The sequence below is a fragment of the Calliopsis andreniformis genome, chromosome 9 (assembly GCF_051401765.1).
Source record: "Calliopsis andreniformis isolate RMS-2024a chromosome 9, iyCalAndr_principal, whole genome shotgun sequence".
Taxonomy (NCBI): Eukaryota; Metazoa; Arthropoda; class Insecta; order Hymenoptera; family Andrenidae; genus Calliopsis; species Calliopsis andreniformis.
Genome location: NC_135070.1, coordinates 18,819,857 through 18,842,382, shown reverse-complemented (window position 1 = coordinate 18,842,382; position 22,526 = coordinate 18,819,857). Strand labels below are relative to the sequence as shown.

The window sequence follows — 22,526 nt, the reverse complement described above, 5'->3', positions numbered from 1 at the left end:
CGTAAAAGGCCACGCGCGAAACGTCTACATAATAAGAGAAGTACAGTGATTATCGATATAGAAACAAAGAAACTCTTCCGACGTTCTAAAAGGTGCCTAACACTGCACGGAAATCGCGGAAAATAACGTCGACGAATGTACCGTGTCTCGCCCAAGGGAAGGGTCGTCGAAATTCTATTTCGTCCTACGCTTTCTTGCTCGAACCGCGCATGGAATGTACAGCTTTGGTAACGATTATATCACTTACACGCGTTCGCCATTTGCTCATCGCTCCGCTGCAAATACGTACAGGAATGTGCAGTTGCATTCCAGTCGACCGTACGCACCTCGGTGCAGCGCTGCACTCGACGAACGCGCCCACCACTTTATCCTCCGATCATTAAATAATAAATACAGTAGTCTGTCCACGAATGCACGAGCCGATGTACATTCGCTAACAAAAACTTTTCCGACGCCGAGAATACGCGTCGAAAAGTCTCGTAGATTGCACCGTTCCGATTGCAACATCCCCTCTTGGAGGGGAGGGTTCACAGTTCCTTCGATCCTCGTTCGAAGCTCGTTCACTGCAGCATAGGCGGATTACCATTGGGCAGAGAGTTCTGTACAGGGATAGAGCCGATGGGCGGCCGCTGAGAGGTGTTGAGATCAGCGTGCTGAGTCTCTCGATGCCTCCTTAGGTCCACCTTCCGCTGGAAAGCTCGGCCGCAGAGCTCGCAGGCGAAGGGCTTGAAGCCCGTGTGCTTCCTCGAGTGCGTAATCAGGTTGCTGCTTTGGGAGAACGCCTTGCCGCATACCTGACACTTGTGCGGCTTCTCGCCTGCAACAGAAGGGATAGGTTGCTTAAATGTGGGTATTTTGTGGAGAGAGTGGGAAGATGTCTCGAGTGTAATTAATGAAAATTGGCGATTTTTGGAAAAATTGTTTTATAGTGATTCTTTGAAGAAGAAACATTTCAAAATATTGCATGTTATTGCGTCCACAAAATGATCTTCGAAAGAATCTCCTTTGAATTTGCTATTTCTTCAAAGAACTCTGAAACCCACCTAAAGAAAAATCTCTAAAAACCCCAGTCCACTACATTCCAAAAGCCAATCCAAAAGAACCAACTCCACCGCCTCTGTAACCCCTCCCCTCTTCCCAGAATCCGTTCCCAGTTCCTCAAGTGAATCGAAATCTCTCCAGAGGTAGCCAAGCCATTCACTCGCCCGAGGCTGAACATACTAGCAGTCAGTAGCGTTAATTCAGAAGCAGCAAGCTCCTTATCTCCCAGACCAGCGATGGTAGCCGCGAGCACATCCTCGGCGGAGCTCGGCGGACGCTTCCTGAACGACTGTGGAGGAGTTCCAGGGGGTTGGGGGTGGTATCAGGGATGCAGGGCACGCCCGGTCAAGATTTCCTCCCAAGCGAGAATCTCAGCCTCCCCGGCGGCGAGGCAGAGAGGAGAGATCGCGGTGCTGGGGGTGGAGGGTGCAGCTGGATGGTCGTTGCGGAGGGGTGGCAGGGTAGCCGTTCGTTTCTGCCGTGGTGGCCGCGAGTTCTGATTGGCGGCCGGGGGCGGCTCCAACCCCCGTGTTTCCATGACTACCGGCGGGATAACATGGGGGTTGACTGGGAAAGAACGAGAAAGACAGATCGAACAGAGGGCGAGAAGCGAGAGAGAGGCTGGCACGGTGGGAACGGGAGAGGAATGATTTTGTGGAGGGAGGGGGAGGAGGGACAGTCAATCGGATGGTGAGGGCGAAAAAGGGAGGCAAAAAGGGTCGGCGAGAGGAAGAATTTCGCGGACGAGGGAGACGAACGACGCGATCGGGGGTGGATAGGAGGGCTCAGCAATGCGAACTATGCTGGCGGAGGCCCGTTAATGGACTCCCCTGGCCGCCCGTGCGTCCGAGAGTTCCACACAGACACAGGAAACCGGCTCACACACGCTCGTGATCGCACCGTCAGGCGGTGGGTGGATCCATAAACAACTCGTTAGCCGAACCTTCAATCTCGCCCCGCCGATACGACCGACCCGTCGATCGCCTTTGCGATTACACCCGATCGTTATCTTGATTTCTTTTCGAATAAACTGCTCGCCGTTTTGATTTCTTTTCGTGTTTTCGTTCCTGGCGTCTTTGGTATTATTTAACCCTTCGCGATTTAATTATGTTTCCTATGCAGACTGAAGATAATATTTCTGATTACTGCGACTTTTCTGAATTTTAATATTCATGAAATTGGAGCCTAAATTAAAGGTAGAAGAGAAGTTGAACTTTCAAACTGGTCTTGGATCTATTTCTCTACTTCTAATAACAATAAATCTAGGAATATTCGCAAAGGAAGAAGATGAATCTCACTTTGGCTTATCTCCCTCGCCGAGTCGAGACGTCATCGAGCAATTTGAATTTCTGCCGGAGAACAACCGCAACGATTTCCGAGCATTTCAAATCGAGATTCAAGAGAGGATTCAGGGTTAAGGGTGAGTCGTCAAGGGCTTGCTGCTGGAATTCGTCGGGACTGGCGCTCGATGAAATTCCACGGAGTTCTCTGTGCTCCACGGATGGAACGGCAGAATGAATAGAATTTTCACGGCGTTAACCGGGAAGCTGGAAAAGCGGCGAGAAATGAGAGAACGGAGAACGAAGGTACCCCTGTAACGGGGTTGTTTGAAATTTACGTGGCCATAAAATCAAAAACTTTCCGTACCGAGGTTGCCTGGCCGACTGCAGTTTCTCCTCTACAGAGAATCTGACCAAACTACGATAAAAAATAATGAAATTCCCTTTAGATTAAAAAAAATATAAAAATTCCCACTGCGCAAAATAAGAACTCGTATCTTAGAAAAGCAGAAACTTTCATACAAAAAGCAAATTCCCTCAAGGAAAGAAAAATTCCAACGCTAGACCAACTCAGCGTTAATAAACCTGACTTTAATTTAAAAAACTGTTCTAGAAGTAAGTCGAATCCTTTAAATAATCCCGAGGCGAATTTCTCCGCAGAGGACATCGAACTAAAGAATTCCCTGTATCACGAAGGGGGAGAAAGAAAGAGAGCAGAGCAGAGAAGGGACGTCTTCTGGAATTTACGTGCTCATAAAAATCAAGAACCGTCGGAGCTCTCTCACCGAGGTTGCCCTTTCCGTCTTTATTTCCCCGAGAAACCCAGCCACCGTGGCTGCCCCAGCTTGCTTCGTCTGCGACTCGAGAATGCACACCAGCATCCCACGTTTTCCCAGTCGACGTCCCCGAACTTGCACGGCCGAGCGAACACGAGTGCACGCGCTGCTGCGAGGACTCCACGCGAGGATGCACGCTCGAACACCGAGTCGTCGTTCCAGCAGGAACGTGGGTCCGAAGCGAGAGGAGATCTGGTCAAAGATTTAGCCTGCCGCGCAGTACAGATTCTGTGCTCTAAATTTTTCAAAAGGGCGCCGAGAATAGCGTACGACGACGCCAGAGAAGCAAGAAAGTCGAAGCTGAGAGCCCCTGAGGTTTAAGACGCCATTACACCCCTGGCGCTGTCGGCCGACGCCCCTAAAACTATATTAAACTCCCGGAAATCTTGCGAGGCTCCTCTCTCCATCGCTAATTCCCTCCCTTCTTCGCGTTTCTTCCCTCCTCGCCCGAAACATCCCCCGTGATACTTGAACCCTCGGCTACTCTCAGAAACTCTGGAGAGCGGAAAACCAAGACGGTAGTTTGATCGCTTCCGCCGTCGGGACGGTCGTTTCGCTGAGACGATTCTGTCTTGACGATGTATGACGATGGAAGAGGGATGGTACTCGGTTTTTTCCTTCGAGATATGGTGGATGGATCGTGGGAAGGGATGTCCTTCTTGCGAGTAATGGAGTCGGTGGAACAGAGAATGGAGGATGGTTTTTGTTGTATGTAACCATAGACTATGTGTGATTAGAGATACATTTTTGTTGAGATTTTATTTTTTACGATCGAATCGGAAGAAGTATTCAAGATGCAAGAAGTAGGTGTATAAACTTATTTATTTTTCTAAAGAGGAATGATTCCTCGCTAATTTATTTACCTTCTTTTTTTACCAATTGTCGTGATCGAATTTTTGGATTATCTTTTAAGATTCACTAACCAAAATTTTTGATTGAAATTGAGGGAAACTGGAGAATGGTGGGGAGTGGCTAGGGAGAGAGAAACGAAGGTGAACCGGACTCTGGCTGAGGCATTGATTTCCTCTCGTCTTCATCGACCACGTTCCGACCCTCTGGGGGCGTCCCTACCCTCTAACTGAAATCCTCGCGAGAGACCAGAGAAAGAGAAAATCGAAGGAAAGCACCACATCTCATATTTCATATCAAGGGGGGCAGCATGGATTTTCTTGCGCGTCTGCAAAGCTTCGCGTAAGCGTTACCCACCGATGTCAAGCTTATCTCTCTCAGCGAGCTCTACTTCCGTCACGCGGAATGGAATAAAGAATCCAGGCACTTTCATTCTGAATCCCTCCTACGTATTCCTCAATCGATGAGTGGGATTTTTCGCAACTAACAGATTCCTTGAAAAATCTTATTCTCTAGAAAACTTCCTTTCTTTTCGCCAACAGATATCTACAACAAAAAGACTAGGAACAGAACCCAGATAACCCTAGTCTAACTACGCTACTACTGACTTCGCTACCACTTCAAAATTGCAGACCCTCCACACCGCTCCTGAAACTGATTCTCATTTGCATTCTATCACCACCAGTTTCCAATTAAAATTCCCTAGCCCCATTACAATAATTGAAATTTCTTCTTACCGACAAAGTAATATCGACAACCCCTCAAGGGTTCAGGAAACCTTTTAAATTTCTTGTCGTTGCGCAATTCTACAACCGAACAGCTCTCTGCGAGCGTCCATCCTGTTCAGTCGACGACTGTTACCAGTCCCACGGGTCCGTCCGATGCAACAACGCGGTTGTATTTACTATTTCACGGGTACACGGGTACCCATCGGCCAGCGACGGCTAAAATGCCACCACGAGGGATGCGTTGTCGACACAACTACAACCAGCTACGTGTGCTACGTTTTACATGCCGCCACGTACAGGACGCGGCTACACATCGTTTGCCGGACGATACGGTTAGAGAAGGGTGGATGGCGATGCGTGGGTAGACAAGGGAGGGCGCCAATGACTGGAGCACAGCCCTGGGAATTTGTGGCGGTCGAATTGCAACTGGAAATTGTTTTGCACGGTACTGATATTCCAGCCCGACGACGAAATGCAGTGGTAAACACGAAAAAATCGGCGGCTTCGGTTTCACGGGGATGCAAAATATCGCTTGGGCGAGAGCTTTTTTTATCAGAATAGTTTCACGCTAACGTCGGTACTATAAGCTAGTAATTACTTTAAAGTTATTAGGTGGAAGGTGTGTATTAGATAGGTTTTGTTACTGGAAGCTTTTGTCAAAAATTGACAATTATCTTTTGAGCTACTTGGAAGATATAGAAAAGGGTTAAATAGTAACTTCTTACATTTTCTTCAAAATAAGCAATCTTAATTGATAAATATTTAATAACTGAAATTTATTTCTCCCCGTTAAAGTGCACTGCTTGAGAGTAGAGTAGCTAATCCAGACGTATCTACGATTGCAACTACTTGGTAGCGAACGAGTAGGGAGAGCCGCAGCGAAGAAAGGAAGAAACACGATACCCGAGTTAAGTCTGTTAGCTCCTTAGTGCTTTCGGTATACCGCAGGGATCCACAGTAATAATCCTCTCCCGGACGATCACGGCGGATGTATGGCTATTAAATTATTACGGTGTCGATCAACATTAGGAATCGTGACAAATCGGATCTACGCCGCGTACGCGAGTGAACGGACTTTCTGTCAGTGGCCTGCTTTCCGTGTGCGCGCACCTTAATTGACAATTGTGACTCAGGCGACTTTGTCTTATCCGCCTATTGAGATTGCCCTGATAGAAGCCATTAATGACGAGCCCCTTATCGATACGAATTACATAGACGGATACTCGAGGAGAAATCGGATCGCCACTAACAGACAGATAAAATAGATATGATTCCTCTCGAGGCTGTGAGAGAGAAAAAGTCGCTTGAAACGAGCGAGATAACGGAAATCATAGCTCCTAATACCTTAAGCTAAACTTCAATTTAATAACATTTTGTATCTGTTCAATATCTCTTCGCTGTTTCGCATAAGACACGAAGATAGGAAAAAAATTGGCGTCCCGCGATAACGCGCCTCGATATTCAATTAAACTTTAATCAGACCTTTTACGATCCAGCTATCGTCGCGCATCTCCCGCGCCAGTAAAATTTCATAATTAAAACGGACAAGAAGATTTCGTTGTCTCCTTTCTGTCCTGTCATCCGTATGCACGCGCCGATGCAACACAGCGCTGCAGTTAATTTCAACCACCCTCGAAGCGACGGGGGTTGGTGGCTCGGGTGGTTGGTTACGCGGATAGGTGGAGAAGCGAAAAAGGAGGATACAGAGAGAGGGATGAGCAACGAGATATGGCGGGGCCAGATGGAAGGGGTTGACGTGCTTCTGGCATGTCGATATCCCTGGAAATTTAATCATGCCGCTTCACTATGAACACTATGCACCACTCGCTCAGGCTGCATAGATACGACGCTTTGCCTCCGTGGAACGCTACACCACGGCGAATTTGCATGTTTAATGCCGTATCGGTTGCTTATGTTCAAGTGACATTAAATATAACACCGTCTCCTCTAACGAACGAGGATATGTCTATTTGCATTTCGAAAGGAGGCCCGCGGCTATCCCTTTGAGGCCATTTTGGATCCGTGGAGATCCTCTAATTAGAATTAATCCAAAACTGAAGAAGTAAACGCTAGGATCTCAGGAAAAATAGTGATTCAAGGCCAAAGAAACTGAAGACCATCAGACTCAAAAATAAAGCATACATTCCCAAAAAAAGAAAAGGATTTCACGTACATCGTTCACTGGTCCACATAAAATGACCTCTTTTCGTCAGTTCACTGACCCCTAACCCTCTGTACCCTACATCTATCTAGTCTAATTTTCCACCAAAGTTATCGACGACCTCTCGATAGTAGTCTCGCGGAATTTTCCCCGAGTTCATCCATGCAGAGGCAAGAAAAAAACCCGCGTGCACCGCAAACGCGACTCGTGCAGCACGCGAGCCATTACGACGTCGATGGAAGGGACGCGTCGGCGTCGCTAACGAGCCGTAAAGACGAAAACGGGACGGAGGGGGTGTGGGAGCCAGGCGGTCCTCAGAGCATGTCGCGAAGTTTAAACAGCTTACAGAGGGATGTTGCGGCGCCCCCGATGCTCGGGGCGCCAAGTCAGCTGGAAACCTCTAATAGCCCCGTCTCGTCTCCATACAAACGAGAGGGATGAACAGTGGGGACAGACGGAGATAGAGTCCGCAGGCGTACGCGGTGAACGCGGCCGCAAAGGTGGCTGTATAGGTTGCACGGTTGTATCTCGCCGGGTATACGATAACCGCACCCTCGAGGTGAGTTTGAGGGAGACGTTCGGCCAGGTATCCCTGCATTAGAGCCACCGCTAAATTCATAATACGCCCCTGTATCTCCAGCGTGTTTATAGAGCCGCGAGACGGCTGTCCCTTTGAACCGCAAATGGAAAAAGATTTCGTATCTTCTGAGATTTCTTGTTTGTCACGAGCGACAGAGGGTAATCGATATTTTAACCTTAGGGGAGGTTTTGGGTTATGAGAACCTTGTGGATCACTGACCTGGTTCATGTTTGTATAGTTGTAGGTAGTCTATTTCGTCTAGGTGAGATTGATTTGTTTTATGTGACAGTTCTGTTCTTTCTTATGAGAGGTTATAGTCAAAAGGTTGGAATTCTTATTCCCATTATCAAATACTTTTCCTCTTATTATCGAATACGTTGCAGAAGATATGAAGACGCGGACGAATTGGCTCCCAAATCGATTGAGATAAAACCGTGGAACGTAGTACGAACGCCCCGGGAAATCGCGTACGAAGAAATCGATAACGATTTACGAGGGGCGTGATTGAACCTTTAAAAAGGAGAGCCATCTCTTTGCAAGTGAAGCGCGCAGCATCTCAGGGAACGTAAACATCGAGCCGATATAGAGGTTCGTCTACGTGATGAGATCGCAAAGTGTATAGAGGAACGGTGGCAACGACCCCCGCGATCTTTGCTCTCCCCCTATCAGCTTTGCTCTGCGTCCACGGTGGACAGGTTGTATTTATTATGAAAACACGTACAGGCCAGTGTTGTGCGTTCGATCGTGCGACGAGCATGTGTATTTAGGAGCGTATGCACCCTGCAACTTGATTGTCCCGATGGCAGAAAGACGCGGGGTTTTGATCGATAACATTTCCCTGTAATCATGAACCTGTGGTCAGGAAGTTTGCGACGAGGTAACTGGTTGTGAGGGATGAGTAACTTCCTGTGGGCTTTGGGAAGCTTTTTAGCTCTTGAAAGAATGAAACCACCATGAATCTTCCAATGGATATAAAATACCTGCTGACTTTCTTATAGTGCATCTATAGTAAATCAAAAGCTGAACTTAGTCCAGACGAAATAATTTCTTGAGATTTCTCACACCTCTCCCTTGAGGGGATGACAGATTAAAAATCTGTCAGCCAAAAGGCCTGTCCCATGATTATTCTGTACCACAAGAAAAACTTAGGAATTCCCTCTGCTCATCGAGGAACCCGTCACCAATCTCCCACTTCCAAATCATCGCGCTCATCTGCCACCAACCGTGAACTTGGAAGGGCAATATTTTCTCTAGCCCAGGCCGAGGATCATCGGAAACAGATAAGTTGAATGTTTTCTCATCGGGCGAACGTGCTGGGCCACTTGTCGGTCTGTCGTCCTCTGTCCGCAGCGTCAAACCGGCTCGTCAACCCCTTGCACTCGCCCCAAACTGCCGTGCACTTGACTCGCCGCCGCCACCCCCCGCGGGTCGCGCCCCAAAAGGCGCACCTAACAGCGAAGGTAACGCGAAGTAACGTTTCGACCCCTCGGTAGCTATTCCGGCTGCTGGCTCGCGCACGAACAATATTTGCAGAGCTCTTATTCCCGCACTTCCCAACCCCGTGAGCGTCGCTTCGACCCTCCGCTCCCTCCCCGTCCCGCAGGCCGCTGAACCAAGCCCCCGTTTCTCTTGCCACCCCTCTGGTGTGCACCAGCAACCACCTACCTACCTACCTAATAATGATTTTACGTTACGCCATGCCGGTCCCCGGGGAATCCGACGGTGCCGCACCCTTATTGCACATGGCCCGTGCTCACGACCAAGGGAATACCCGATTGGGAGGGGGTTGGAAAGAGAGGACTGATTATCATTAGCAACAGAGTCCCAGAACACCCTCGGCGTACTGCTTGACGCACGTACGCACGCCACCTCGAGGTCGCGGTGGTAAGGGATTTCGTTTCGCGCTCGAAGGGGGTTGGTTTCAGCCGAATGAGGAAAGGGTATGCTGGATGATCGAGGATTTTAATCGAATCGGTTAATGTCGAGTCGAAGAAGTGTGTCGGAGAGGATGGTTATTTGGAAGCAGTTCTAGCACTCAGTTGCCTCAGAAGGAGTGGAATTGGATCTTTCCAGGGAAATCAAAGGGAGGGGAAAAAATTGAAAGGAAAAGAGGGAAAAGTGGAGGCATCCTCGTTTTACGAGGAAATTGCAGGGAACGTTATTGTACGGTAGGTCTTTCGACCGCTCTGAATTTTTCATCCCCTTGAATAATGAATTAAATGTTCCGCGGCGACCCTGGGATAGGTAGTGCGTGAGGGTGGACAGAGACGCGTCGGCCGTGGACACAAGTCCCATAGGTTGTTAGGAGCCTACGGAAGTGACCATCGCTTTGTATCCTCTTTCGCCGAGTCCTTCTTCGGTTGTTTCACCGACAGCAGGCTGAACGAGGGGGAGGCAGTCAGAGCGACGAACTGGAGGAGGAGGAGCATGGGGGAGGACAAGGTGATAATTTGATAAGACATTGGGAGGGTTGCCATGGAGACGATACAAAACCCAGACCCCTGACTGGAACACCCCCGCGACCTTCTTCGTATACTCCTCTCCCCTGCTTCAACCCTCGAAGAAGCTACTCCTTCAGGACCGTCGCTCCATCAGCCCTGAGACACCTAAGTGTCAAGTGTCCCAACGCCATCGCTTGCTCACCTAAGGGATGCTACCCAGCATGGTTTGGTCTTCAACGTCGGACAGGGATACGAGCTGTCGAAGGCAAACACGCCACGAGGGAAGATGTTTGCCCTGGTGCAGCCCTGAGTGAACTTTTGGGCTTTGTATTAATATTTGGTGACTTCGATTGCTTTGGATCGCGACATTCGACGAGTTGTTATACATAGTCTATCTTTGTACATGATACAAGTTTAGTGAGAATCAAAAGTTTGTGAAGCAAACGACATAACACTATTCTTTCAATATTAGAAAGAGACTATATAAAGTAATTGAAGATAAAGGATCAGGGAAAATCGAAATCCATACCCATGATAATCAGTTGTGTAGGGGCAGAGGGATCTGTCCACATTTCCCACGGACAATTTTCGTCATAGAAAAATTCCATTCGAAGATTGGGAGTCTACTATGTCACTCCACGTCATGAGAGCGAAGAACGAAATAGTCGCGCGATGGAGGAAGACAGAACGATGACCACCCCCAAAGACATTACGATTATTACCGAGTGAGACTCGGAATGAGGGGCTCGGCACCCCTAAAATGCACTGGCCACATGTGCCACGATCCAGTTGGATCCTCTTGCTTACGGGCAAGACTTCGTCCAGACGGTTAACTGCATTATTTATCGTACGAAGTTGCTCTGCTAATTGATCCGCGGCATCCCCTCGGGATGATCACGAACATGGATTTCGGAATTTTATGATTGCACAAGGTGAAAGTTCAGGAACATGATTTCCCCTAGCCTCGAAATATAAGGGTCTTGTTTCAGGTTTAGTAAGTTTCTGAGTTTCTCCAAAGATTTTATGAACTTTCTTGAAGTGCAAAAATTGCAATATTTCACAATAACCTTTCCTTTAACTAGCATGCAGAAAATTGATCAAAAAATCACTCACCAGTGTGGATGTAAGTGTGTTTCTTCATATCACTCTTTTGATGGAATCTTTTCCCACAGAACTGGCAGGGGTACGGTCTGGTGTCCGAGTGGATTAAGAGGTGAGTGCTGAGGGTGCTGGAACGCTTGAACGCTTTACCGCACTGCTTGCACTCGAATACCTTCTCCGCGGAATGCACGGCTCTGTGTTGCGTAAGGCTGATTTCATGACCGAAGGTTTTATTGCACAGCTCGCAAGCGAAGGGTCTTTTGCCATTGTGAGATCTTCTTGCGTGCACCTGTAAGCATCACATTTCCCTTAAGACATCTAAAGAATGTCTAAAACCCTTCTCTCTACAAAATGCAACCGAAGGGATTCGTCTGTAACTTTCAAGATTTTCTTCTACTAACATAATGCATATTTCAAGTAGAACTGATTGAAGACTCTGATACAGTAAGACCGCAATTAATCAATTTAACACTAGATTCAATACTGAAACGCCCTTTGATAGGTAGCGACTATAAATTCTCATCTTATCCCCCTCAATTCAATTCACAACAATCTTCCTACCATCACCTTTACATCCTCAACTCATGAACCACTATCTCTACACTAAATACCAATCCTACTAATCGGTTTCTCCGAACCAGCCGTGACTGAGTAATCTGCCAAACAGCGTCATCTCGCATTCCATTCGATTAGACCTACCTCGAGTCCGTGAGGCGTGCTGAACATCTTGTCGCACTTGACGCAGCTGTACACGTCGCCCAGTGGATGAGGATGGTGGAGCCCGTGCGCAGTGTGGGTCGAGTGCAGGCCAGGGTGGCCAGGATGTACGCCTCTGAGCAGGGGGTGCAAGTGCGGAGGTAACAGATGATGAGGCAGCAGCTGAGGATGCAGGTACGATAAGGGATGATGCGGATGGGGCGGCAGCAATCCGCCCTGAAGATGAAGGGGCGGATAGAGTATCGAGGACCCTGGAGGAGGTGGATGACCGCCTATGGACGCAGTGTCCCTGTGAGGAGAGGCGTTCTGCAGGTGGGCAGAGGGTGGATCTGGCCTCAAGAGCGCGGACACGCTGAAAGTGTCGCCAGACTTCTTCGGAGGGTTGGAAGCAGGGGACGTCGCGACGCTCGTGGGCGAAGGCGTCGTCGAGGATCGCGGGGGACTCGATCCTGCGTCGCGATCGTCCTCGTCGCCGACTTCCTCGACGTCCACGTCGACCTCTTCTTCCTCAACGTCGATGTCCACCTCGTTGTCCCGTCGATCCGACGGTGGAGATTCGGGACAAGGAGAATGCGACGGCGAGGGACTCCTTGTTGCTGGGGAACCTACCAAGCGACCCACTCCGAAAGACAGACGTTCTGTAAATAAAATTTTTTTAATAAATTTGATGGTACCTTTAGAGATTATAAAGAGAACTTTCTTGGTCGAGTGACAAAAATTCCTTGAATAAGGGGAACTATTTTGAGTTCCAGTGGGGTGTTCTCTGATCTCTAATAACAGTGGAATTCAAGAGAAAAGTACTCCACGTAACTATGACACGAAGTTGACAAGTGACAAGGAAAAAACGGAGGTCACGTGCAGGAGATACGTGAAATATAAGGCGGTCCAGCGAGGCTGCAGGAGAATCTGAAGGAATGGCAAGGTGAATTCGGTTTTCTCCGACGGAAACGGCAGAGCGAATGAGATTTAAGTCACGTACGCTGCATCCTTTTTTTTTCCAGCCGATCTGAGGAAGTGTGCAGGGTTAACGAGGCATCGCGGAGGGAAATCGAAGCTCACCGATCCGGGAGGAGAACGTTCTCCCGAGACACTTCCTCTAATTTGTCTTCTGGCACGCTCGATCGAATCTGACTCGTGAATTCCTTTCGACGAGAGAACGAAATCAACGTAATTGCGTAGTTTCGTCTCGGGGAATTAATCAGAGGAGGACAAGCAAGATCGATCGCGGTAGACGATCGGGATTAACAGCGCAAACACGTCGACCACTTGAAAATCAACGCGATTCAGATAAAACAGTGAAAGAATTTAAATCAGAACAATAATCGACGATCGATCATTGAGTCACGATAATCGGCGTGATATGTAGGGAGTTTTATTGACGAATTGGCCGATTTGCGATCGTGTCGTTTCGGACTTCAATGCTGAGGAGTCACGTCTGGTATTTCTAATAATCGCCAAACGATCTCCGATTGTCGTGATTTACGACGTCTACTATTCGGAAAATCGGACGTGGCTCGATGGAATGGTTGATGGTAGGGAGCCAGAAACGAGGTCTGCGATTCTGGCACCCTTCGAGGGGGTGATATCAATCGAGCGCTCCCAGGATGCACGGTGTACACCCAGTATATTATATTTATAATCCGTGCGCGTGACACGCGGTCACGTGCCTGCCTGTATAATGCACTGGTGCTGGTTAATCGCATTTAAAGCTCTCCACGATCCCCGGCGGAAGGGACGATTATTATCGTGTCTCCTGGTGGCTTTGCAATCGAATCAAAATACGCCAGGAGTCGCGCCAGAGTGCCCTAATGTAATGAGAAACGCCCGCGAGCCTGTCGAGGTGTCGAGGAAAAAAGGAATCGCACGATCGTGGGAGAAAAGCAGCCGATAACGAGGAAGGTGCCTCTTAATTGCGTGTTAGTATAATAGAAGGTTAATCTGCAACACGAAGTGAGAAGGAAATGTTGAGTGATGGCTCGTTGTCCGAGCTCTACACCTCAAGATGTATCAGAAGGATTAAGAGGCTACACTTGTTAAAATGAAGTGATTGGTCTAGAGCTTGATTAGATATCATTTTCAACAAATAAAGTTTCTTAACATAAAATAGAGAAAATCGCGGATATAAAATAGTGAACCACTGGAGATAATAAATTGGATAATCATTCAGTACTTTGACTATGAACTATGGTAAGAAGGATTTACTTTTCTGATAATATTTCTAATCAACGTAAGAATTTCTAATTCCGATAAAACTACTACTGGATTCAGTGTGATAGACATGTGACAGTCGCGTTCAATCGATATCTGCTTATGGATCTACACCTGTTCAACCAAATTCGATAAATAGAACTAAGATTTACAGAAAGTTTTCTGAATTTATGATAAAAGATACTCTACTTAAACGCAAACCCTAAAAATCTGCAGACAACTTAATCATTAATCTGGAAATTGGAGGCGAAGCACAAAAACCCTACGTCCTGACAACAGAAAAAGAGGACGAAAAAGGAATAGGGGGACGAAAGAGTGGTGATGAAATCGAGAAAGCGAAAGGTAGCACAAGTGGTGGCGAAAGCGAAAGAAAAAGGTAGAGGAAGTCCGGACAGATGTGACTCGAAACGGGATAGGAAGAACTGCTTACGCAAATGCCACGTCTGGCCCTGTTGGAATGCGGTAAAAACCGTCGGTTGCGAACTGGCGAGAAAAACCATTGCCATCGTGCCCAACCGTCCAGCAGATGGGTTACTTTGGTCCGGGTTCGGCAGAGCTTGCATGCGCTTGCATGCTCGTACGCGTGTGTTCGAGTAAACGTGTATGTGCATCTGGAGCCTCGTGGAAGATTCGCTTCACGTTTCCAGAGCAGCGGTTCTATTTCGAATCGCGGGACGCGGGAGACGTTTTGAAAAAAAGAATTCTGCAAACGGGTCTCTCCCCCCTCGAGATATTATTATTTCATCGTGAGGTCGCGATCGAATTTTTATAAACCACAACTGGCTGGAGGAACAATGAGAACAGTGTACTATACTGATCAAATATTAACGCTGTTCCTTTGCGCAGGGATGAGGATATATTAAATAGTGCTGGTGTATACTACTGAAGGAGTCCAAATGTGTCAGGTTTAGATGGTCACTTTACACAGAAAATTCTATATGCAATCAATTTTTATTATAGAACTTCTATCTGATGTTAAATATTAACTACTAAAATAAATTTCTAGTTCACTAGCTATAGAGCAAGATCCATATTAGGTCTTTTTTAATAAAGCTAAAATGCTACATTTGTTTCGAGACGCAATCGTTGTGAGGCACGATTTGCCTGGAAGTTGCAAGACAATTTACAGAGACGCAACAATGGATCCGCAAGTAGCGTCGAGGAGGAGGCTCGTGACAAGGGATGACAATGACGGCGATGCCGAAGATGCTTGTGGACGTGGATTAATAAAGGAAGGCCAAGCCGGGGGAACAATTAGATCGAGTTAACGGGCAACTTTAATCTTCTGTCGTCCGTCAGTCGTTTACTGCGTAGCGATCTGCCGCTATTAAAGCCGTTACACACTACGAAACCCCTTCCGTCCTGTCCAGAGGAAAAGAAATACGTAAATACGACTGATGCAGCAGGGACAGCGTCAATAGGTCCAACTGACGAGAAGATGTGGGTTTTCAAATACGGATTCTTCATCAGCGTGTCACTGACAATGTGAACCTAATCCTTGGCATTTCAAGATGAAGAGATTTGATGTCGTGGAAAAAGTAACAATGGGAGATTCAATATCGATTATAATTTCTCACGTTAAGCATGGGCGTAAAAAAGACTGATACATTGTTCCCAAGAATAAAGTCTTGATACTGGACCACCATACTAAGTCTATGGTAGAATTTTCAACGCGTTATTCTTCCCCTCCTATCGATCAAAGCTGTCCTTTTTAGTCGAGACATTTGAGATTGAAGACAAATTTATCTATAATCGTCTGATCCTACATTTCATATCTTCTCTAACCTCTAGAGATGGTATCACCTATTAATACCTTGATACACAATTCTTTTTATCATTGTACTAATGAAAATGATAGATATTTTTACATAAAAATATAATCCGAAAATATTCTACCATTCCTCTAACTTCTTAGATAGAAAAATAAAAAATATAATATAATATAATATAAAAGATTACTCCAAAAACTCCAAAAAGTCTGTATAAACGATGAAAAAGATACCGAGCTGAAAGAGTCAAGGAGAAGCAGACCGTCTTGGGACAGACTAGAATGCTATAGGTGGACGCTGGCTGCAAATGAATAGCCACGTGCACCAAGGAGTCGGAAGAGGACGTTATATGCGCGAGCGTTTAACATGACAAGATGTTACTAATTCAGGGTAGGTAGAACTGAGAGGCCGACCATCGTACAAGCACAAAGGGGCCGACGGACCGAATCCCTGTGCTGCGCCTCTAATCTGCTCCAATTGGGATGGCAGGAGTTAGAAGGGCCGATGTCCCTCCACGGTATGACGCGTGCTACCATTTATCCCAATCATCGGACGACCGGTCGTTCTTAACGATCGACAAATAAAAACTACTCGTCATCCGGGCTGAGGAGGAAGCCGAGCGAGCAAACAGTTCATCTACACCTTTTTCAAGATATGTCGGGCTGCACTTTGAGGCATTAAAACACCATTAGACAGGGGAATCTTTAATCGACCGCATGGTTTACGTGTAGGAGACACAAAAGGGTTCGTTTCCGAGAATTTTGGAGAATTTTTGGTAGCCTTTAGTGATTTAGATGAGTAGAACCTTAGTACAAGTTAAACTTGGACCTTAAAAGATTTGGGTACTCAGTACTTGCTAATAAGAGACTCTCAACTTTTAACTCGTCTCAAGACTGATGGACCAACATAATTATTCCTCGCTTAGACTTTTATCTCACCTAAATAGTTTATGCCTAAGAGCCTAAGTTACTCTAAATCGCTCTAAGTACTTTCAACCCTCAGCTACCCCTTTCAGTCGAAAACGTATAGCTTCTTGCACTCACCTGAATGACTTTTGGGCAAAGGTGGCAGGCTGGTGACCTCCGTCGCATTTGCAAACGGGGCCCACAGTCTCGGGAACATCAATCGAACATTGCATCCTCCTGGAAGCAAAAAAATCGCAGCTTAATAGTCCGCACACGCTGATCGAAGACACTAGGATGAAATGTTACGTGAAATCCCGAGCGATAGTATGGAGGAGCAGCCAGGGTAAGGATCAAACATATTTATGAATGGTTCATGCATCATTGTTCGCGTCGCGAGGGCAGCCGCTAACGCGGAATCGACGTCTCTGACGAATTTGGTATTCTCGGTGCGTAGGAGAGATCAACCCCTCGACAAGAGCGTCTTTATTAGAAAGGAGGGAGACCCTTCTCTATTTATCAACCTTGCCCCGGCCATTACTCGCTCTCTTTTCTTCGTGGCTGCATTCCTACCCGCGAGCATCCGCCATTCGTTTTCCGCTGCTCCTTTGATCGGTAGCGCGCTGGAATTCGAACTCTCCGCCGGCTCTAAATCGCTCGAATCAAAGTGCGTGTCGACCTGAATTTTCACAATGGAAAATGAACTTTCCACTGCTCTAAAAAATAATCTAGATTTCTAGGAAGCCTTTCTAGATTAGGATCCTCTAATTTCCTCTGACTCTGATACTAATAACGATAGATCTTTAATATGCAATGTAGTCACCAACTTCTAACAAGAAAACGCTATATGAGAGATGACGATTAATTTTGTAATTGAAAGAAGTTACAGCACTCGCATTTCTTCTGTGTCATACCTCATAATCCCAGCGGTCACTAGCTTATCGCGAGCGGATTTTATTGCTGCGTTTCGCGGAAAATGCGCGAGCTTTCTTAGCAGCGAACGATTGAAATCGATCGTCGACCGACGTATCAAGTAGTTTCAAGAAAAGAGGAGGAGGAAAGAAGAAATGAAATCCGTAATCCGGGCAATATAGGACCGGCTGGGATAATCTGAGATAGCGGACGGAGATTAGCGCGCCACGCCGCAAAGGCTATCTCATTCTCGCAGGATTATCAGAAATAAATCATATTTTCCTATAAAGCGTAGCACACCACGCGGTCGAGATAAGATGACCAAGCGGTTAGGCACAAACTAACATCGATATGCAGTGTGTACACACTGCAGGTAATACGTGTTTGTGAGCATGGACGATATCGGCGTTTGTTCGCGCGACGCTTATCCTGCGCGTCTCTTTCGCGCTATCGTTCGGTCGTAAACCTATAAACAGTAAATCCCATAGCGTGATTTCCTGTAGAAAATCGTCGGAGACCAATTTTGCGAGGTCTGGTTGCGATAAAATATACCGAAAGTCAGAGAGACAGAATAAATCATCCTTGATTAATAAAAATTAACAAATCTGCGCATTTGGTGAAACGAGTTTGCGTGCCAAGGGGGCAAAGGATTATAAGATCCACCATGGAATCAATTTTTGTGTTTTGAGTGTTTCAGTTCAGAGTTATCCTTCTTCAAATTATGACTCTCCTAATGTGAACACTTACTTAAATAAAAAATAATTCAAAAGATAGTACTAATGAATTATTAAATAATCTCTTATTACTTAAATCTGGTATACAATAATATTCAAGCATTTTTGACCAAGCGACTGAAAAAATATTTTGTATCTTCATTGCTAACTATTTGACTACTAGATATTTAGCGCAACAGCTCAACACTATCAAACACGCATTACTTTTCCATCAAGATACAAAGTCCTATTAAAATCGACGCGGCAGCACTTCACATAATCCCTCAGTAAGTGTTATCAATCGTCTCGACCTTCGTCACAGCGGATTACTCCTTCGAGGTAGCACCTCAGACCAAGATAGTGACAATAAGTACACCACCCTCTGGCGACCAAGAAACCCTCCCTTGCCATCACCTGGCAATTATCGCTTAAACGATTTAGGCCAATTTCGGGAGAGTCAGTGGGCTGATATTATTGCGTTAGCCATTAGCCCGATTAGCAGTATTAGTATAGACAGTCATCTAACGCCGTTTATCCCCTCTCACCTGTTGAGCGACCGTTGTTGTGAGCCCTTTACGCACCTGCACGCACCCACGCGCTAGTACACGCGCCATACCGTGCTCGAGATCGCCTGTGTGTGTGAGGGTTTGTGCAGCCGCATCGTAGAACCAATCGTGGCCCGTATTCGAGGCGGATTGGTCGCTGAGAGGAGACGAACGGCCGCACGCGTGTGCGTGCACATTGCACACGCGAGAGGCACGAGCGGGAGCTCAGGTGTTGGCGCGAATTCAAGGGCGTAAACGGCGCGGTGCAGAGATAATAGGCAGGTAATAGATAGCATGATGACAGGCGACAACTGGATGAATGTCAGAGGGTGAATCCGCGCATAGAGGGATGCAGATCGAGGGCTTGACGCGATCGAGGGAAATGTAATTCTGTGGCTCGCGTTGCATTCGATTGCATGCGTTCGCTGAATAGGGCTTCTTGATCGGGAATTTCGCAGATGTGCATTTTTTATGAATGTGAATTTAGCAGATGTGTTTTATGGTAATTTAGGGGCAGTGGACGATTTGAAAGTTTTATATCGGGGCTTAAGGGCCTGCGGATTATGAATTTTATGAGTGGGGGAGGATTTCTGTTTTTCTTGGATAATTGTATAATATTTATTTACTGTCCCTTTTTTGTGTTAAGGATAATCTAGTTGACAAGTTACTTCCTGCAAACTATTTCTAAAACAGTGAATTGTCGTACAATTGTCAGATTGAAAATAAAGTAGATACAATTATTAACCCCTTCAGAGATCAATAAAACCATTAAAATCTATTCAATGATTTTTCAAGCACTTTGCAGCCACCTGCGGGGAAGTAAAAGCTACCTGACTTTAGCGCAACAGAAACATTCGACAGCTGTCAAGCTAATCCAAATTTTGACAGCTCTAAACCAAGACATAATTCCCATTTAAAGTCGTCAATGCAAGATAGTACAGTTTGTGTCAGTGACATGCATTACAGGACTGCACCCCAAAACGCATCAGGTGACAAGTAGTCTAGCCTCACCTTCAGCCTCCACAGGGACCTGCGGATTCTCCTGCAAGTTCTCGTTGTTATTCGTTTCCGGCGATAGGGCTTGCTGGTGCATCAGCGAGGAGGCCGACTGCTTCGGCTTGACAACACGAAAAGCGGACGCCTCAGCGACACCCCTTCGCGAAAAGTCTAGAGGACCCACCCCTACAGGCGAGTGTTGCTGCTGCACTTCCATCATCGTGCTCCAACAGTTTGTTCACTCTCCTTTTACAACAGTCCTTTCACTGTGCACGACATCCGCTCCTCGAGGAGCAGGTTACACCAGTCCCAATTAAACCATTCACCCTTTGTACAGCAACTAACAATAATACACGTCAGTCTGTGGCCTATTCGAATCCCTCTCACTGACACTGTCCCTTCTCAGGATTCTCTGGCGATCGTCATCCCTTTCCATGAAGACAGCGACACCTTTCCTCTGGCCAACTCTTTTCTAATCCCTCTAGCTAAGGACTCGTTCAAATCACCCAAGGCTCCCAGGTCCTTCGTTCCAAGTCTTCTTCCAAGGTAGCTGTCCTCCGAGTCCTGTCACTGTCTACCGAGGATTCGGCAGGTGTTGATCGAACAACGATGCACGTATCGAGTGTAACGATGTTCCAGATGTCGAGGACACTGATTTCCGTGCGGCCCATCGGCCGGACAGGTCAGGAACGGCGAGCACCGTCACCCGGGGATGTGAGAGACGTTATAGCGGGTGCCTCGACGCCGACTGCTGTTAACGGGTCTGATAGTGGAGGAACTCCCATGCGATGACGGCCGAAAGTCGCGAGTTAGACTGAGAGAAAGAGAGGGGGACCTCGTACACGAGTCTGATCGTCCACGGAGAGATGGATAGAGAGAGCAACAAAGAGACTACGAGCTGGAACACCCACACAGATGTTGGATGCATGCCGGGATTTTCGATGAAGACTCCGCCTCCGAGGCACGCCTTCCACGTCCCTACTCCACCCCCACGAAACCACTCACCATGGCCCTAATGCCGCACACTGACACAGCCTTTGGATACCACGAGGCACACACTGAACGCTGCCCTACCCGATGCCTGATGCTACCGCACGCTACCGAGCCACCAACACCCACAGTACTATCGGATGTGTGGGTGCGTGTACGTAGCCGATGGACGTGTTTATTCGTTTTTCAGGTGGCCAGTGTTAGTGACACAGGTCTGTGTGTGGGTTCGTTGCTGCACAGGGCGAATGGACACGAGACACCGTGTGCAACGCTCTCTCACCTCCCGGTTGCAGCATTATGTGGAACCACTCGGCCACCCTGATTCTACTCTTGACTCCACTGATTGATATTTGTGCGCGCCGCCCCGGAAGCGAGCGTGGATGGCGCTGTGCGCTTCTACTCCGGGCGTTTTATGAAAGAACTTGGAGGATAGAGGTGATCGAGGAGTAATGAAAAGATGATGGCGAGGCGGCATCATTTCAACCCTTTGCAGGGTTGAATTCTCTGAGTGGGAACTGGGGCTGCTTTCGTTTAGATTTAGCTTGGGGCGCAGAAATTAAATGGAGCAGATCAAAATAGTAAAATAATATAGTAGTAATGACTATTTTCAAAGTTTTCTGTTTACCCAAAAGAGAGGCAGAAATGATTACCTAAGAACCCAAAAATGCGCTATATGCAATACATTGCGCTTGAAGGTGCAATATTACTCATTCTCATAATTTCTCAGACGTTTGATTATCAGTCAGATAATCAGAAAATTTTGACGAAGCCAGTATTTCGTTGACGATAAGACGAACAACGCTCAATAAATTTGAATTATCGTTGTCGTCTAGGTAGAACCTTTGTGCTTAGTATATCAAACGTGCTTAGACGCATCAATGTACGATCAGGAATTGCAACAGAGAGCGTCTGCGTTCCGTTGCATCAATCACACCGCATTAATTTCCTTTCTTTTTTCGGCTGGATCGATAAAACGAAGACAGCACGTACAGACAGAAGGAGAACGAGATTATCGATGATTTGAGGATTGAGAGGGCTTGAAGAATGCGTCGATTTTCTTGGGAAAAGGATTTGAGCGAGTGCGCAGTTGTCATTGACGCGCACGTGATTCCCTCGTCAGCCCGTGGCCTCCTTCTTTTCGCGAGACCATTCGTCACGGTAATCGACGCTCATCGTAAACCCTTCCCCCAAGATTTTAGTGGGATTAGAAAATCCCGTGGGCAAGTTTATTGCATCGACGCACTAGCCCGACTAGAAACTACGATGAAGTTCGATCGCGCGACGACAGTCATCTATTCCGCGCGATCTGCAGCGGCTTAAGCGATTACGACGTTCACTGTTTATTGCTGGCTGCTCATTTCAGCCACAGATTATGGCCGCTGAAGAATCTTCCACGTCGGGAACAAATATTCCAGCGAATCGCAAAGTGTGATTGGAAAGTTTTTACTCCTCTTTTCCCTTCTCTAACTTTGCCACGAAGCTACTTACAAAACAAAAATTCTTCCTTCTTGAATTCAGGGAGACTGGAACACGATTGAATGGAAAATTTCCAATATATAATTTCGAACCAAAGTACATAAAATTTATCTTTACTCGACCGTGGATCAAATATGACTCAACTAGAAAATATGCTGTACATTATTTTCTAAAGCGCAGATATAAAATCCCTGATCTACTTCAACTATAATATATTCTGCTATGATCGAGCTATGCAGATAGTCAAAAGAGGTGTTGCCAGAAGGCAGAACGAGATGCTA

The 22,526-nt window shown here is 46.8% G+C and overlaps 1 protein-coding gene across 1 annotated transcript; it reads right to left on the bottom strand.

The window, feature by feature from the left end:
- Positions 1–560: 560 nt before the first annotated feature.
- On the bottom strand, positions 561–20,237 carry LOC143183031 (uncharacterized). Its single transcript, XM_076384406.1, has 5 exons — positions 19,795–20,237; positions 16,755–16,853; positions 11,717–12,372; positions 11,030–11,306; positions 561–817 (listed from the first exon to the last, which is right to left on the bottom strand). The coding sequence occupies exons 1-5, from the start codon at positions 19,997–19,999 to the stop codon at positions 561–563; spliced, it is 1,494 nt and encodes a 497-aa protein (XP_076240521.1). The 5' UTR covers positions 20,000–20,237.
- Between the last annotated feature and the right edge of the window lie 2,289 nt (positions 20,238–22,526).

Coding starts and splice junctions, on each gene's coding strand:
- LOC143183031 (XM_076384406.1), bottom strand. CDS start 19,999: ATGATGGAAGTGCAGCAGCAACACTCGCCTGTAGGGGTGGGTCCTCTA. Junction 16,854..19,794: donor GGTCCCTGTGGAGGCTGAAG/GTGAGGCTAGAC, acceptor TTTTGCTTCCAG/GAGGATGCAATGTTCGATTG. Junction 11,307..11,716: donor GCACGCCTCACGGACTCGAG/GTAGGTCTAATC, acceptor TGATGCTTACAG/GTGCACGCAAGAAGATCTCA.